General features: G+C 43.3%; 1 protein-coding gene and 1 non-coding gene across 2 annotated transcripts in view; both read left to right on the top strand.

The window, feature by feature from the left end:
• The first annotated feature begins 3,593 nt into the window (after positions 1-3,593).
• Positions 3,594-19,074, top strand: part of VPS53 (VPS53 subunit of GARP complex) — a 138,575-nt gene continuing 123,094 nt past the window's right edge. Inside the window, exons 1-4 of the mRNA XM_030296881.1 lie at positions 3,594-3,825; positions 6,026-6,106; positions 16,334-16,383; positions 17,829-17,895. Coding sequence (XP_030152741.1) covers positions 3,739-3,825; positions 6,026-6,106; positions 16,334-16,383; positions 17,829-17,895 — 285 coding nt within the window. The 5' untranslated portion in view covers positions 3,594-3,738. The remainder of the gene's footprint in view (positions 3,826-6,025; positions 6,107-16,333; positions 16,384-17,828; positions 17,896-19,074) is intronic.
• Positions 4,997-5,103, top strand: LOC115501947. The gene has a single exon (XR_003964988.1). It is a non-coding gene; the product is annotated as a U6 spliceosomal RNA (small nuclear RNA).

Raw genomic sequence — 19,074 nt, 5'->3', positions numbered from 1 at the left:
GCACCCCATAAATCCCCTGGGGCCTACTGTGTTCCTCCTTTAACAAACCCCCCCCCCCCGCCCTTTTCCACTGCCTATTACAGGGTAGGGCTTCCAAGGTATGTGAGTAGGTTTTAAGTATTAGAGACTGAATTTATGCATCAGGTGAAATTTCAAGTGAGAAAATGTTTTCTGTAATACTCTGTCATCAGCTACACCCCATCCCACTGCATCACAGGAAAAAAATTGTGAGAATATCACATGCTCCTTATTTTCATCTCCAAATTTCTCATATATGTAAATATCCATATTTTATCTTAAAACCATATAATCTGTCTCTCCAGACTGCCTCCTTCCATTTCCCTCTTTCGCTTATCATAAATAAGTCTAGCCTGTCATTACTTATCTTAACGCCCTTTTTTTAAATGTAGGGTCCACCTGTATCTCTGCTCTTTTGTCTTCCTACACTTTTTGTACTGGACAGCTTTCTTAAACCCAAGCTTATATTCATTACTAGTATCTTATCTGCAAAGAGGGAGAAGGGAAATAATTGAGTTGGGAGCTTCAGAGTAGGGAAGCAGGGGGAATGCAATTGAGTTGACAATGCATAAAGGACAAGCAGTGGAAACTGGATACCATGAATTTGGACTGGAAACCGTCATCCTTGTTTCATGACCTGCCACAATTATGCCCACTTCTCAGAAGCAGAGAAAACGAAAATGAGGGGACTAGGGCTGATAACAGGCATGCTAAACTTGGTCATGTCACTTCTCTGCTCACAGTCCTTCCAAGGCTTCTCATTCCTTAACATGACCTTCAGGAGCCTCCATCATCTGGCACCACCTTTTTCTCTAGCCTCTTCTTTACCATTCTCCCCTTGGCTTTCAAAGTCCCATCCCCCTGGCCAATTTCTTCCATCCTCAAGGCTTCTGCACACACCATTCCTTTCATCTGTCACCTGCGATTCCTCTCACCACCCACCCTTTGCTTCAGCTTAAAATTCATTTCCTCAGAGATGCCTTTCCTGACCCCCAAATCCAATCAGAATACTCTTTCAAAATAGTCTTTCAACATATGCTTTGTCTTTCATTATGTTTATTTGTATGAATACTCTTTTCAGACATGGAAATAGCTCTGTGGAGGCAGGCACTTGATCTATTTTGTTGACTGCTAAATTCCCAGCACCTAGCCTAGTGCCTATCACCAGCAAGAACAGCAGGAACATTCATTCATTCATTCAATACATATATTGAGTTTATTGAATGAGTGAGTGAATGTTTGGAAGAGTTAGCTATGGGATCTTGGACAAGTTATTTAATTTTTTTTTAATGCTTATTTTTGAGAGACAGAGAGAAAGACAGAGCCTGAGCGGGAGAGGGCAGAGAGAGACAGAGGGAGACAGAGAATTCGAAGTAGGCTCCAGGCTCTGAGCTGTCAGCACAGAGCCCAATGCGGGGCTTGAACTCAAGGACCGTGAGATCATGACCTGAGCTGAAGTCGGACGCTTAAGTGACTGAGCCACCTAGGTGCCCCACAAGTTATTGATTTTAACTACGTCTCCATTTTCTCATCTGTTAAATGGGGCAATGATACTAACTTCCAACCTCAGAATGCCATGTGGGTTAAAAGAGATAATGCATGCCTAGCATGGTGCCTGGCATATGGTAGGGGCTAGGAAATGTTAGCTCTTATCATGATTAAAAAGCTCTATGAGCAACCAGAACTCTTGTATATCACTGGTAGGAATGCAAAAATTATACAGCTATGTTGGAAACACAGTTTACCAGTTTCTTACAAAGCTTAACACAGACTTTCCATACAACCCGGCAATCCCACTTCTAAGCATTTACCCCAGTAAAATGAAAACTTTTGTTCACACAAAACCTGCACATGACTGTTCACAGCAGCTTTATTCATCATTGCCAACAACTGGAAACAACTCAAATGTCCTTCGACCAAAGAATGGAAAAACAAATTGTGGTATAGCCGCACAGCAGAATAGCACTCAGCAAGGAGAAATGAACTACTGACACATGCAACAACATGGATGAAATGCAACAGCTTCACGCTGGGTGAAAGAAGCCAGACTCCGAAGGTGACATGTGGTATGATTACATTTATATGACATTCTGAAAAAGCCACACCGTAGGGGCAGAGATCAGGTCAGTGGTTGCCAGGCAATGGGGTGGAGCATGAGGGAATTTGGAGAAATAATAGAACTGTCTTAGGTCTCGACTGGGATGGTAGATACATGACTATACGCCTTTAACAAAACTCATGGCATTATAAACTGAAAGGTGAATTCTACTGGATGTAAATTATGCCTTAATACGAAAGATGGCAAAAAATTCCAATCAGGTGGATCAAATTTTTCCTTTCAAAAAAAGTATTATAAAAGTACTACAGGCTATTGGTAGACATTCTGGAAAAATATAGAGTGTACTTTCCATCACCTGCAGAACAGTAATATTTCTTTGATGTCATTTTTATATGTGCAAAATACACATACATGGGGGCTATACTGTACATTTTTGCTCTCTCAAATGTACGTTTTACTTCCTGAAACATATTAAGCACGTTTTTCCATGACATTAAGTAACTTTCAAAACCATAGTTTTATGAGTCAGTACTATTCTATCGTATAGCCGATTTATATTTTTAAGCCTTCTCTTATTGTTAGAAATTGCTTTCACGTTTACTACAATTTTGATAAAATTAAAAAAAAAAAAAAGTTCAGCGGGCCCAAGGACTCTTCCATTTTGTAAATGCCCAATGTTTAACTGGTAAAACAACTCCTCTGGTTGGCTACAATTGTCTCATTGTTTTAAGCGTCTGGAGAAAAAGCAGTTCCACAGGAAGATCTGGCCTCTCTTCCCATCGTGGTGCATGAGGACTAGACACCCTAATATTACCTGTATTACTAGCTTAAATTTGCATAGCGCTTTTTATATTTAACGCTCACCACATCCTTGCAGGGGAAGGGGCAGATGCAGTAATTTGCCCAAGAACCCACAGCTTATCAGTCGTGGAATGGGACTTAGACTCCAGATATTCGGAGTCTCGGAAAGTAAACATTTCCCCAGCGGCGGAGCGCTAATTTGGCTCTTCCCCCTTCCTCCACTAGGGAGAGGCTGCAGACACCCCCAGAAAACTGCCTAGAGGCTTGGCACACGGGGAACTTAACTCTGTCAAGTGGACGCTGTCCCTCCGACAAATTGTCCTTGGCAACATCGCCACTTACCAGCTGGGGTCATTTCTCCCCCGGTGGCAGGGGGACACCTACTGCCACTGACCAAGGGGGCCCTGGGAGCGGTAGGATCGCCGGCTTCGCGGCCTGCGAGGGTTGCTGTCGGTCGGTCGCGACGCAGTCGGGGCTCACCCTCACTGGGGGTCCTGCCGGGGGGTGGGGAGGCGGCCAGGACCTCCCCAACACCGGGGCCTCCGTTGGGGGGGGGGGCGCCCTCACCATCTTAAGGAGAGCTGAGGACAGGCAGGGGTTGCGGGACCACTGGACTGCCCGGGGAGACTCCGGGGACGTGACAGGAATGCCTCCTCCGCAGTCGCAGAGGTCAGTCCTCCACTATCCCAGAGTGCCCCAGATCCCGGAAGTGCCCTGCTTTCCGGAAGTGCCCGGCAGGCTGAAGGAAAGGAGGTTTGCCTGAGCGCTGCAGAGAGAGGGCTGTGGTTCTGGTGCGTGGGGGGCGGCTGGAGGTGCTGCTCGGGGTTGAGGTGAGCGTCGGGAGGGAGCTGGGCGGAGGGATGATGGAGGAAGAGGAACTGGAGTTCGTGGAGGAGCTGGAAGCCGTGCTGCAGCTCACGCCTGATGTGCAGCTCGCCATCGAGCAGGTGAGCGTTCCGTGCCCTGACGGGGCAGGAGAGCTGAGGGTGGGGAAGTCTGGGGGTGGGACCCGAGGTGGGATGGGGAGGAAGCAGTCTTTGGCCGGAGAGGTGGGAGCTAGGCGCCGAAGCGAAAGGACAAGTTTGGGGGGGAGGTGGTGATGGGAAGGGTTTGCTGAATCCAGGGGAGGGAGAGGACCCTTTCTAGGCCTTGATTGTCTTTAGAGGATGAGGCGTCCTGGTGAGTTTGGGCAAAGGAACCGCGCCTCCTGAAAGCATGAACCTGGAAGAAGGGAGTTCGTGGATACCAACGTCAGATTTGGGGGATTATTTACCAGGCTGGTGTGCCGCTGCTCCCGCTTCTCAGTCTAACCTTTTGTGAGGGACTAGGAATTGAGAAGGGGAACAACTTTAACACCTGCAGCGGGTCACAGAGCAGAGGGGACAAGGTTGAAAAAGGACCCTTTACCGTACTTAAATGGTTGAGAATTTCTGCTGTTGATTAATTTGGATTAGGTTGAAGAATATTCCCGGGAGGCCTTCCTTCCCTTCCGGAACTCTTTGGTTGACTAAATTCTCTTTTCAAGTTTACTAGGTTTTTAAGAGTAATTGTATTGGAAATAGTGACTTAGACCCTTGTGCAGGATTTTGCTTCTGATAAAGGGAGAGGATCTCCGTTAAAGGAATTGGTGTAGGGGATGAGATTTAAGAAAAGGAGGGTTGTGCCATATTTAATGACCACTGGGAAGTTTTTTGAAATAAAGCATTACTACTACCATTGCTAATAGTTAATATTTTTTTGAGCATTAATACTGATTATAGGTCTGCCACTGTACTAACTTATTTGTATTGTCCCATTTATAGATTTTTGGATGTGTGTTTTTCTACCAGTGGTTGGATTACCCCATACAAAGGACACTTGGCACATCCTAAGGATGCCAGACCACTGGGCAAAGGTTTTGTTGTTCAGGCCACAGCTCCCCACCCGCCTCCACCTGACAGAAAAAGACATACATTTCATTTTCTCTTTGGACCTAATGGTCCCTAATAGAAGAAACAAACAACGCAGTCAGTTACGGTTTGGCAAGAATTTTAGAAGAGTGTATTTTTGCTGTTTCTTAAGAAGACTGGTTCTAGCATAGGTTTATCTAATGAGCAGACATCAGAAAAGAATTGGCTTGTGCTCGCTTCGGCAGCACATATACTAAAATTGGAACGATACAGAGAAGATTAGCATGGCCCCTGCGCAAGGATGACACACAAATTCGTGAAGCGTTCCATATTTTTTCACTCTTATGTGGATCCTGAGAAACTTAACAGGAACCCATGGGGGAGGGGAAGGAAAAAAAAAAAAAAAGAGAGGTTAGAGTGGGAGAGAGCCAAAGCATAAGAGACTGTTAAAAACTGAGAACAAACTGAGGGTTGATGGGGGGTGGGAGGGAGGGGAGGGTGGGTGATGGGTATTGAGGAGGGCACCTTTTGGGATGAGCACTGGGTGTTGTATGGAAACCAATTTGTCAATAAATTTCATATATATAAACACACACACACACACACACACACACACACACACACACACAAAGAAAAAATTGGCTTCCCAGAATGACTGTCTTGAGCTGGTGAAATCCAGTACCCAGGGCATCACTCCACTGCTTCCATAATCTACCTTGTTACATGTTATTCAAGTTGTAGCTTTTGAAGGGAGTTATTTTTCAGAGGCAGTGTTCTTTCTTCTGCTAAAGAGATGGACAGTTCCTGAATGCAAGCTCCATTTCCTGACACTGTCTGAAGCATAAAAATTGCTTCAGTGCAAAGTGAATTCTAGTACTAAGCCATCACAGACATATGCATAAGTCTTTTATCAAGCCTTCCTTAATACAGTCATGTCATCAGCTGGTTTAATCTGATAGTGGACAAAGCCCATTTATTTTCCCTTGTCTGTGGAATTTTGTTGATATCTGTGGAACTTGCCGCTGTTGCACATTCTGTTAGTTGCACCAAGATGTTAAAATTACAGATGTTAGTGAAAATCAAAGATTCACTTTAACAGATATTTTCCCAAGCAGTCGTTGGGTGTTAAGCCTTTAAAATGAAAAAAGGTATGTTTCTTGCTTTCAAAGAATTTACCATCCAGTAGGAAGTAAAGAAAGAATACATTAAACAAGACAGAAAGATGACAGTTATTTTTTAATCCCCTGTCTTCATACAGGTGTTTCCAAGCCAGGATCCTCTAGATCGAGCAGATTTCAATGCCGTGGAGTATATCAATACCCTGTTTCCAACAGAGCAAGTGAGTATAGGGTTTCCTTCATTTCAGTGGCCTCTGGCTCATCCCAAGTGTTGTGATTGCTGTGTTATACTGCATGATCTAAGGAGACTTGATAAACAAATGAGAGTTAAATTCAAATCATTGTAACCGATTGGGGTATGGTGGGGGGTTAGCTTATACCAAATACTGTTGTGTGAGAGTGGAATTCTTCGTATTGTGAGCATATTATTAGAAATTGTAATGGGGCGCCTGGGTGGCTCAGTCACTTAAGTGTCTGACTCTTGATCTCAACTCAGGTCTTGATCTCAGGGTCATGAGTTCAAGCCCTGTATTGGGCTCTGTGCTGGGCATGAAGCCTACTTAAAAAAAAAAAAAAAAAAAAGAAGAAGAAGAAGAAGAAAGAAATGCTATCTTTAGTCTGTAAGAGTCCCCTACATTTTCTGTGGTAAATTGGGAGGTAGAAAGGATTTTTAAAACTAATCGGGAAGAGTGGGAGTGAGGTGGGGAGGATAACCCTGGGGTCATAAAGCTACTCTCACTCCTATTTTGAGATGCGAATTTTCAGACTTTGTTTTTTATTTTGTTGTGTTGGGTGGCTTGACTATACAGATGAGTTTTTCTTACACAGTTGTTTTTTGGGTGTTTAGGTGTGAAGTAGAGAATTAGAAGCGTCAGAGTCGGGAGAAAGTCAGCTAGAGTTCTTTTTGGTAATTCATTTATGAATTCAGCAAACGTTCAGTGGGCACCTGACAGGTACCGGTCACCAAGCTAGGCGCTGGGGGCACAAAGAAGAATAACACCTGGTCCATGCCCTTGAAGTGTACATGATCAAGGGCAGGGGGCTGGGGGAGAGACACTGATGAATGCTGTGGGGGAGGTATTGAATGGTTTAGTGAGGAACAAAGGAACGTTCTTCCTAAGAAAATCAAAACCTCAGAGAGGAGGCAGGCCTTCTGCCAAATCTTAAAGGAGTCATTCCTTCATTTAGTCACACACATTTATGAAGTATCTACTAAATGCCAGGAACTGTTTAGAAACTGGAGGGAAATGGTGTGGCAGGCAAGTTCCTAGTCTTGTGGAGTCTAGCGTGAGGAAGAAGACAATAAACAAATCGACAAATAAATATACAAGAAATTCTCAAGTGTCGTGGATACTATGGTAAACAGCAGGTGCAGCGGGGGCGGGGGGCTCCTCTAGATAAGTGGCCGGGGAAGGTCTGTGTGAGGTACTTCCCTTTAAACGAAGACTTGATACCTATGAAGGAGCCAGGCCTGTGGCCGTCTGGCGGAACACTACCCTAGGCAGAGTCAACTGATGGGCAAATCTAGGATGACAGGGAGAGAAGTTCATTCTAAGCACAGGACAAAGGCTCAGAGATGAGAAACACAGAGTGTGCACAGGGAACAGAGCCTCCTAGGAGATAAGGCTGATGGGGTTGGCAGAGCAAGGGTCCTGAAGGGACCGTGTTCTCTAGGCTTGCAGGCCCCGCATACCTCTCAGGGAAATATTTTCCACACAGCTCATTGTCACCGGGCCCAGTTTTAGGTTTGTACACATCCTCAAAATATTAGGTACATCCTCTAGTAGCTGTCTTAAATAAATTAGGTTTTAGTAGTGTTTGTTACATAAATAATAAAAACAGAGGTTTTTGTCATGTACTGTCAATAAAGTATATCCAGCCCCCCCAAAATAGAGATTTTAATGTTTTCTTTTCACACTCTAATGGGCATTATTGCAAACCCCTTTGGGATGTCCACGCCCTGCGCTGGAGACAGTGACTCTAGGCAGTGGCTGTTCACTTACAGACTTTAGATAGCCTAGGGGGCTCGGTCATTTAAGCATCGACTCTTGATTTCAGCTCAGGTCATGGTCTCATGGTTTGTGAGATTGAGCCCCGTGTCGGGCTCTGTGCTGACAGTGTGGAGCCTGCTTGGGATTCTCATTCTCTCTCTCTCTCTCTCTCTCTCTCTCTCTCTTTCTCTTTCTCTTTCTCTTTCTCTCTCTTTCTTTCTGTCTCTCTCTCTCTGCCCCTCCCCTGCACATACCTTCTCTTTCTCAAAAAAAAAAAAGGACTCTTGACAGGGTAATGACTGGATCAGATTCACATTTAAAATATTCCATCTGGCAGCAGAGCAGAGGGTGAGCCAGGGGAGGCAGAACTGGAGGCAGGAAGACCAGTTGGCAGATCACCTACAGGGGACGATAAGAGCCCGAGTGAAGACTGGGATTCAGAGAGCAAGTCCACAGAGCCATTTAGGAGTCCGAAGTCACAGACTGGTTGAAAGGATATGGAATCTAAAATTCCTTCCTTTACCCACCAAAACACACTTCCTCTGCCCAGTTTTCTAAGAAATCTGGGCCTAGCTGGTGAACAAGACAGATGGGGTCCTTACCAACCCAGAGCTTCTGGTCTACCTTAACAGGTAATAAATACACCATTAACAGATTATAAGCGAATTATTATGGCTCTACAATAGCCTGTTTGTATAATTATGATTTGCTGCTTGCTCTCTAAAGACCCCTAAGTTCTGCTACAACTGTGATAATAGTTAACATTTACTGAACACACAGATACCGTTCTAAACATTTAATAGTGGTGTTATGAGAATAAGGAGGCACAGAGGGAGAAAGTGCTCAGCCTTGCCATGAAGGAAGCGCACCAAGTACTGTGGGAGCAGAGCACACGCCGCCTCACTTAGTCTCAGGGACCCAAAAAGACTTCCCTGAAGAAATGGCATTTCAGCTGCACGTTATACGCCAAATGAAGGATTTTTTTTTAATTAAAAAAATTTTTTTCATGTTTTATTTATTTCTGAAAGGGAGAGACAGCAGGAGCAGGAGCCTGAGACAGGCTGTCAGCCCAGAGCCCAACATGGGGCTTGAATCCATGAACCACGAGACCATGACCTGAGCCAAATTTGGACGCTTAACCGACTGAGCCACCCAGGCGCACCCAAATGAAGGATTTTGAACTTTGCTCTCTAGGCTGGCAGAAGGAGTGGGTCAACACCAGATACCTTTAAGCTAATTTGGGGATAAGGAGGAAGAGCAGGCTTTAGTGGTAAATAGAGTAGGAGTGGGGTGTAAGGGCAACCTAAGTTTTGAACATTTGGGGGCCGTTCCGGTGGAAGTGTGGATTTGGATATTTGAGTCTGGAGCTCATAATTCTCATAATTATTAATATTTTTGGCATATATCCTTCCAAACTTTTTCTTTTATTTTTTTAATTAAAAAAATTTTTTTTAATTTTTATTTTTTGAGAGACAGAACATGGGCACAAGTGGGGGAGGGGCAGAGGGAGGGGGGAGAGAGAGAGAGAGAGAGAGAGAGAGAGAGAGAGAGAGAGAGAATATGAATCTTAACCAGGCTCCACACTCCGTGCAGAGTCCAACGGGGTGCTCAATCCTGTGACCCTGGGATCATGACCTGATCTGAAATCAAGAGTCGGATGCTCAGCTGACTGAGCCATCCAGACTCCCCCTTCTAAGCTTTTTCTAATGAACATATTTGGGGTGCCTGGGTGGCTCAGTCAGTTAAGCATCTGACTTCGGCTCAGGTCATGATCTCATGGTCCGTGAGTTCGAGTCCTGTGTCGGGCTCTGTGCTGACACCTGGGAGCCTGGAGCCTGCTTCAGATTCTGTCTCCCTCTCTCTCTGCTCCTCCCCCACTTGCCTTCTGTCTCTCTAAAAATAAATAAACATTAAAAAAAATTTCTAATGGACATATTCATTTTTTTAAATAAAGTTGGAGAAAATGGTATGATTCTGTGTGATTGTCTTTTTTGAGATTTCACAGATAGCCTTTAGAGCTCATTGTTTAGTGTGAAAGAGGAATTCTAGGAATTAGCTGGAGGTAGAAATTTGGGAACAACTTGTATAAAGACAGCAGTTTTAGCTGTGAAAATACCATTTGCCCCACTGTATCAAGAATGCTGACTCATCAAAGCAAAAATAACTGTTAGATGTGGAAATTACATAGGAAACCACCAGGTTCTCACTTCTTCCTGATATGTTTTTGTATGTATTTGATTTTAAACTACTGAAAGTAGCAACTAGACATTTGTCATTCCACAGATGTAGTTATATGTCTTGTCTAATCGTACCTCCGTGTACACGATAACGTGTAGTGAAGTTTCTTAGCAATGCAAGAAAATTTATGACACAAGGTTGCTTTTATTTCCCCGACCCCAGATTTACACTTAGCAGTTCATTTTCCAGCCCAGATTCCCGTGGTCTGTAATGACAACGTAATAGAAAATAGTGGCATGAATCATAATGTCTTTCACCTGTTGCCAAATCTTGGGTAAAACCCATCTCTACACCTCATGGACCTGCAGCAAATACTTCTGAGTCAAGTTTAGAATATTTAGGGGCGCCTGGGTGGCTCAGTCAGTTAAGCGTCCATTTTCAGCTCAGGTCCTGATCTCACGGTTGGTGAGTTCAAGCCCCATGTCAGGCTCTGTGCTGACCTCTTGGAGCCTGGAGCCTGCTTTGAATTCTGTGTCTCCCTCTCTCTCTGTCCCTCCTCCATTCGTGCTCTGTCTCTCTGTCTCCCTCTCTCTCTGTCTCTCTCTCTCTAAAATAAACATGAAAAAAAACTTTAAAAAATTTGAAGTAGATGTCAGTGTATCAAGAATGAGTTTAGGGTCACTCTAAGGAGGAGGATGTGTATGCGGTGTCTGTTGAGTAGGAGCAGCTTGCGTGTCAGTGGTTGCCTGGAGGTTTGTGCCTGGAGGCAGGACATCCCCAGGCAGTTCTAACTCACTAGGTCCATGTGGCAGGAGCTCAGCTTGCTGTATTTATAGGGCTCTTAGGGGTAGTTCTGAAGAGTAGCCAGGTTTGGTAACAAAGATCTGGAAAATTTTTCTAGTCTCCTAGTAGAAAACTGAAGATAATCATTTGCCATGTTTTCATTAAAGGTTTGACTAGGGGAATCTAGGTAAAATCTATAAAAATAAATATAAAACTGATACAATTAATAACTTTGACAGAAGAGTCACGTGGAGCTGTTTCTAAAGATTTTTTTCTAAAGAATTTTGAATGAACCCCCCCCCCCCAATGGTCTGGATCTGTGTTGTTAAGTGAAAACAGTAAGATGCCAAATTGTTTCTCATGCCAGTTTAATTTTTTTTTTTTTTTAATTTTTTTTTTTCAACGTTTATTTATTTTTGGGACAGAGAGAGACAGAGCATGAATGGGGGAGGGGCAGAGAGAGAGGGAGACACAGAATCGGAAACAGGCTCCAGGCTCTGAGCCATCAGCCCAGAGCCCGACGCGGGGCTCGAACTCACGCACCGCAAGATCGTGACCTGGCTGAAGTCGGACGCTTAACCGACTGCGCCACCCAGGCGCCCCTCCAGTTTAATTTTTTAAAGCCACATATTTGCTTAGAAAGAACAGTAGAAATATACCAAAACGCTAATGGTGATTATTTTCTGATGGAAGTGCAGTGGGAAGTTCTGTATTTTCTGTAATTAGCAAGAATTGCTATTAGGAAATACTTTTCCATCATTAAAATATTTTTAAGTCATAAAACTGTACAACCACCTTATAACTAAACTAGATGGGTGATTCTCAAAGAGCAGATGTATCACCTCCACCCAGGGTCACCAATCTGGATTCCTTTGGGGCATTTCCCCAACACCAGGGGAGTCCCTCCACCCTGTGAGGATTACTAACCTAGCAAGGAGTGTGCCACATCCCTTGGATATGTGGGATGCCTAAAAGTTAGGTTGAGGATCTAACTTTAGAGGTAGCATGGTTAGGGGTGCCTGGGTGTCTCAACTGGTTAAGTGGCCGACTCTTGATTTCGGCTCAGGTCATGATCTCATGGTTTGTGGGTTCGAGCCCTGCATCGGGCTCTGCGCTGATAGGGCAGTGTTTGCCTAGGGTTGTCTCTCTTCCTCTCTCTCTCTCTTTCTCTCATTCTCTCACTTTCTCAAAAATAAATAAACATTAAAAAAAGAAAAAAAAAGAGCATGGTAGAGTAAGAAAGAGCAGAAACCCAAGAGTCAAGATTGACCCCAACCAAGTCCAGCCGTGCTGAATGTTATATACACAGCCTTGGACAAAACATCCATCCTTTCAGAGCCTAATCTCCCGCGCCCCCCCCCCCCCGAATAGAAAATAGCATGCCTAGTGTGGTTGAGAAGATTAAGGGATATCATTTCTGTAGAACATCTAGAAGAGTATTGCATAATGAATCCACATTAAACGTTAGCACCCTTTCCCTGCTGGGGAATCAGCAGAAAATCTGGAAGATGAAGGGAACGTGGTCACCAATCCGTCTAGGTAGCATGTGGTCAAACATGATCATTTTATATTTTTAAACATTAAAAATTTTTTTTCAATGTAACTTATTGTCAAATTGGGTAACACAGTGTGTCAAGTGTGCTCTTGGTTCTTGGGGTAGACTGCCGTGGTTCATTGCTTACATACAACACCCAGTGCTCATCCCAACAAGTGCCCTTCTCAGTGCCCAATCACCCATTTTCCCCTCTTCCCCCCACTACCCCCATCAACCCTCAGTTTGTTCTCTGTTTTTAAGAGTCTCTTGTGGTTTGCCTCCCTCCCTCTCTGTTTGTAACAATCCCCTCCCCCATGGACTTCTGTTAAGTTTCTCAAGATACGAGTGAAAACATGGTGTCTGTCTTCTCACTGAGCATAATACCCTCCAGTTCCATCCACGTTGCTGCAGATGGCCAGATTTCATTCTTTCTCATTGCCAAGTATTATTCCATTGTATATATAAACCACATCTTTATCCATTCATCAGTTGATGGACATTTAGGCTCTTTCCATAATTTGGCTGTTGTTGAAAGTGCTGCTATAAACATTGGGATACATGTGCCCCTATGAATCAGCACTCTTGTATCCCTTGGATAAATTCCTAGTAGTGCTATTGCTGCGTTGTAGGGTAGTTCTATTTTTAATTCTTTGAGGAACCTCCATACTGTTTTCCAGAGTGGCTGCACCAGTGTGCATTGCCACCAACAGTGTAAGAGGGTTCCTGTTTCTCCACATTTTCGCCAGCACCTGTAGTTTTCTGAGTTGTTAATTTTAGCCGCTCTGACCGGTGTGAGGTGGTATCTCAGTGTGGTTTTGATTTTTTTTCCCTGATGATGAGTGATGTTGAGCATCTTTTCAAGCATGATGATTTTAGAACATTTCTTTCTGGTCTTTAAATAGTTGCATTTTAGTGTTTTCCTCTTATTAGCATGTTATCATAAACGATCTTAGTTGTTTTGGAGCCTTCCTGCCCTGCATCTCCAGTAGTGTAAAAGTCCACCGCATCAATTTGGCTTGATTTATTTTAACTTTTCTACGGTGGCCATTTAGGCCATTCCCATGTTATTGCTCTTTTAAATGCAGTTGAACATCCGAAGGCATAAATATTTTGAATTACTCTTCTTAGAAAAATTGTGATAGTTTAAGCAAGACCTTCATGTTTAAGGAGTTAAATTTAATCATTGGTTAGTGTATGTAGCACCCCAAATCAATATTTACTGTTGTGGAATAACCTCCAAGTCATATTGTTAAGTGAAAAAAGTACGATGCAGGACAATGTGCATTGTATAAAGAAAGGGATGTAAGTTATGGACATGCTTTAAATTTAAATACATAGACCGTTTCTGGGACAGTACAGAAGAAGCCAGCTCGGAGCCATTGCCTCTCAGGAGGAGAACTGGGGCAGACGGGCAGGACAGGGAGAGAAGAAGCCTAGCTTTTCACGAATTTATCCTCTTGTACTGTTTGGCTTTTTGGTTATGTACATGTTTTACCAATTTCTTTTTTGTTTGTTTTTGTTTTACCGATTTCAAATAAACTATAATTTTTAAATTTTGGTATAGTTATCCATTGGTACAATGAATTTATGGCTACCTTTCACCCAGATTCTTCAGATGTTAACATTTTTTTAATTAAATTTTTTAAAATGTTGTATTATTTATTTTTGAGAGAGAGAGAGAGACAGAGTGTGAGCAGGGGAGGAGAAGAGAGAGAGACACACAGAATCCAAAGCAGGCCCCAGGCTCCGAGCTGTCAGCATAGAGCCCAACACAGGGCTCGAACCCACAAGCTGTGAGATCATGACTTGAGCCGAAGTCAGACACTCAACCGACTGAGCCACCCAGGCGCCCTAGATGTTAACATTTTTTAAGTAGTTTTTTTAAAATACTCCCCCCACCATTTTTTTTTTTTTTTTTTTTTTTTAAGGAAGAGGTTATGCCCAGTTTACACATGAAGAAGTATACACTCAGGCTAAACAGATTGCCCTCTATACATAGAGCATGTTCGTAGTGGCAGCACTGTGCCCAATGTAGGTCCTCCAACAAACTCAGCTCCTGTTAATACACTGGTGGTTTATACCCAGTCCGGTTCTGGGGTAACTTGACAGCTTCCTCAATTAAAATAGTTACTAAAATCACTTCTGTTTTCTGACATTCATTTTCACCTTAGTCTGGATTTCTGAAAATTCTCAGTAACCAGTGGCTTTGTCAGAACAGTAAACAAAGATGTAAATGGACTGGTCTGACATCTCACTTGTGACCTGGTTCTTTTACCAGGCCTGCTCTTGGCAGGCTCCTGGCCTTCTCCTGCCAGCAGAGGTTGTTGGTAATAATTAGTAAGCACAGTTCCTGCATCACCTTTGCTTCCTTCTGAGGTAAAAGGAAAGAGGACTTAAAAAATTGTTTTTTGAAAACTTGAGTTAAAATGGTGTTATAAAATTGTACAATCTCTATTCCACTAGGGGGCACCATTTCCTTGCATTTTCTGCTGGCTAAGGTTGGAAATCGTCCACTTGTGTGTCATTGTCCTAAAACTCGAAATAACTGTATTATAATTACAATAGCAACGTGTAGCCAATATAGAGCAGTTAGAAAATACTTACAGGTAAAAAGAAGAAAAATTTAGAATCCCTTCTCAGATTGAAATTACTGCTACTGATTTCATAGATCACAGCTACCAGTATAGATTCCAAAGCTACCAGTGTTTTTCCTTCCAGATGTTTTTTTCTAATGGATCTACAAACTTCGAAAAAATAGATTTATTTGGGGCGCCTGGGTGGCGCAGTCGGTTAAGCGTCCGACTTCAGCTAGGTCACGATCTCGCGGTCCGTGAGTTCGAGCCCCGCGTCGGGCTCTGGGCTGATGGCTCAGAGCCTGGAGCCTGTTTCCGATTCTGTGTCTCCCTCTCTCTCTGCCCCTCGCCCGTTCATGCTCTGTCTCTCTCTGTCCCAAAAATGAATAAACGTTGAAAAAAAAAATTTTTTTTTTAAAAAAATAGATTTATTTATTTATCAGCATATAACATGATGTAGAGGAGTATTCAAGTCGTAAGTGTACAATTTGATGAATTTTCACAAAATGAATACAGCCAGGTAACCACCATTTAGAGAATAAGACATTCGTGCAGCGTCTTTAGATGGACCCCTCTTGCCTTCTCACAGTAACTACCTCCTCCAAAGATAGCCACCATCCTGGCTCCTGACATGAAAGAATAGCCTCACTCATTTTTGGACGATATAAAAGGAGTCATACGACATATGTCCTTGTGTCTGGCTTTTTTGGTGCAACATTATGTTAGTAAGATTTATTCCTCTTGTTGTGGGTTGTAATCTTTCATTTTAGTTGGTGTATTTTGTTATATGAACTTGTCACAATCCTATATGCCAGGGGTCAGCAAACTTTCTGTAAAGGGCTGGATAGGAAATATTTTAGGCATTGTGGACCATTCTGTCTCTGTTGCAACTGTTCACCTCTGCGTTTGTGGCTCAGAAGCAGCTGTGGATAATATGTAAATGAATGGGCATGACTGTGTTCCAATACAACTTTATTTACTAAAAATAGATACCAGGCTGGAATTTGCAGTAGTTGCCAACAACTGCTATGCTCTTTTTTTTTTTTTTAACTTTATTTATTTATTTTGGGAGAGAGTGCAAGTGGGGGAGAGGCAGAGAGAGAGGGAGAGAGAGAATCACAAGCAGGGGACACGAGACTCGATCCCACAAATGGCAAGATCATGACCTGAGCCGAAATCAAGAGTTGGATGCTCCATCCACTGAACCACCCAGGCGCTCCATCCCAGTGAACCACCCACTCTTTTTTTTTTTTTTAAAGTTAAAATTGTATCACACTATGATTAATTTTTTTGAGATGTCATAAATAGCCTCGATAGCTCATTATTTCCCTGTAAAGGGGAAATTCTAGAAAGTGAAGTAATAGCTGGCACTTTTCCTTCTTTTTGTAGTCTCTGGCAAACATTGATGAAGTCGTGAACAAAATTAGACTGAAAATAAGGTAAGTGACACCATATGATTATTAATCGTTGATGAAAAGTATGCTGTTGATTTTAATCATATTCTAGATCACACTTATCTGTTAGAACCCTGAAATCTCAAGTTTGCTGTTTATGACAACTTAAAAAAAAAAAAATCCCTTAACTGGATTTCCATATGAACCTTGTGGCAAAGAATCGGATTTTTTTGGTCAGTCTTCAAATTATTTCTAAAAAGGGAAGGAAGCTTTAACAGGCTATTCAAAATGGTTGGTTACAAAAGGGGGTAAAAGCATTTTTTTCTCTATTTTTATTGGTTTTATTTCCTTAGCAGATTGACCTTTTTTTGTACCTCCGAGTCTTAGATATGAGGATGGGTTTATATATGAATCCCTGGGCCACATACCAGCTATCAATATGGTCAGATGTGCTCATTGGCGTTTGTGGTGACCGAAGGTTAAATATTGGGATTAATCTGTGATGTGCTTGCCAGAGTTAGACGTCAGGAGTCCTTCCTGCCCAGTAGCCTGGTTCTGGTTTATCCATGTCTGGATTTCCAGCTGTGACACATGGCACATGACACGTGGTTGATATCAGTACTTCAAATATCGTTTTTTGCATTTGTTTTGTTTTGTTTGACTTTTGATGAAGAGAAGCCTCACTTTGAATCCAGGAGATGATTTCCCTTTTCCCTTACGACCTTCGGGCCTTTCAGTGAAGACCTTTGCCATGAGTGTGTTGTTCAGTCGGGTGCCTTAGGATGTGCAAAGACGCCTCTTGCTTCGGCTTTGGTGGGCTTCGGCTCTAACAGTTCTAGCAGAGACTACTGAGTTGGCCAGGATTTGCACGGGAAAAATGGTCCAGAAATCACTGCATGACGACATACCTTTGAAACATTCTCTGAACGGAAAGTGGAATTAAACCGGTATGAATGTCTCTGGTTGAGGTGCCACCAAATGGCCTGTGTTGGAACTGGAGTCCACAGATCCACCTCCTACACGGATCGCAGTCAGGGCCCAGAGGATGAAGCGCCGATCCCATATAGCACCCCGGCTCCTTAGCCCTTTAAGGTTTCTAAGGATGTGCCCGGGGATTCTGTGGGGGGCAGTTTGAATTCTCTGACTTGTTCCCGTAGAGTTTCGGCAACACCGCCATTCCTGGTTTTCTCCATTGAAAAATACTAAGTTATGTTGGTGCTTTCAGACAGCTCTGAATAATAAGCAAGAATAGGCTTCTTAAAAGGCAGAAACTACTGATCAGTCTCTGCTGGGCTCGGCTTCTTACACTGCCATTGCTGCCTTAGCTGGGGTCCGAGGCCTCAGTCTTCCATCATTCAAATTTGTGTGGTTCTCTGGATAAGGAGGCGCCCCCTGTGGGAGTTGATGGATAAGTTACCAGCTGTTTTTCTTTTGGTCACCCTAGAGTAGAGACTGTTTTAATGATTTGTATCCCTGAACTTTTTCACTAGGAGACTGGATGACAATATTCGAACTGTTGTAAGAGGTCAGACGAACGTGGGGCAGGATGGCAGGCAAGTAAGTAACTTATTCCTCCATATTAATCATATCCTCCTGATTTCTTCACCACCCAATGACCAAGTGACCAGAATGCTTGTGGAGAGCACTTTCTTTCTGATCTGTCCCCCATGCGGCAGGAAGTGGGCATGACTTGTGTCACTACTATCAGAGGTGGGCTGCCTAAACCAGCAGTGAGCTCTCAGTCGGCGTCCCTTGAACCAGGAGCATATGGGAGCACAGCTCACCCGGGCCAGTGCCATGTAGGCTTAAGTGAGAAAACTGAAGTCTCCTTGTCTCTCTCCACAGTGTCAGACATGGATTCATGTCATAGTTGTATAGTTCTTTTTGGATCTAGCTAAGGAGGGCTGTTGGAAGGGAATGAAGGGGGAAAGGGGTGTTTGGGGAGGAGGCATGCTTCCACGACTGAGGGGCCAGCTGTTAGCTATTAACCATTTTCCTTTTCATTTGGATTCTCTTCTGTTTAGGCATCTTATTTCAGAAATTGCTGTCATAACAGAGAGGCTGAGCATGCCTTTTCTGGTCTTATGTGCAGTTTCTGCTGTTCCCTTTTCGATACTAACTCCTTAGGTCAGTGTGTGCCTCTGTGATAGTTTCAGTTCTGTTATTTGTCCTCTTTGACATTTTTTAGTGCAGCTATTTTCTTAAAATATGCATTATGCTACCCGAATTTTGGGGGGATGGGAGGTGTCATCCTATGTATAAATGTCCTGCTCTCTCTTATTCCTGCTTCTTCTGCTAGTAGCTTATAGGTATTATGTGTCTCTTTTACGTTTTTAGTTTTATCCATGTCTCGATTTCCCCTACGTTTTATGACTAACTTTTCTTCCTAATAACCATCTTCCATTGGCCTATTTGTAAGTATCTCCTTCCTTCCTTGTTGTCATCAGCAGCAGTATTTGTATATAGACCTGTTAGTTTCCTAAGACTGATCCGATTTCCTAGTCCCTGCATCATTCTTAGCCCTTATTGCTTTGTTTTTGTCTATTTAGGTTTCTCCTATGAAACATGGCTTCTTTGGCAGGTGAGGCCTGTGTACATGGGGCCCTTAGAGGTAATAAAGAGTAACAACGTAGCCTGCAAATACTCCAGCCTCCTTCTGCCCTTTACCTTTCCTTCTATATGTCTGGTCTTGTCATCTATCTCTTCAGAAACCTCAGTGGCCTCTGTCTACCAGAT

Source organism: Lynx canadensis, chromosome E1, assembly GCF_007474595.2.
Source record: "Lynx canadensis isolate LIC74 chromosome E1, mLynCan4.pri.v2, whole genome shotgun sequence".
Lineage (NCBI taxonomy): Eukaryota > Metazoa > Chordata > Mammalia > Carnivora > Felidae > Lynx > Lynx canadensis.
The sequence above is the reverse complement of the archived record's forward strand: the minus strand, read 5'-3'. Positions and strand labels throughout refer to the sequence as shown.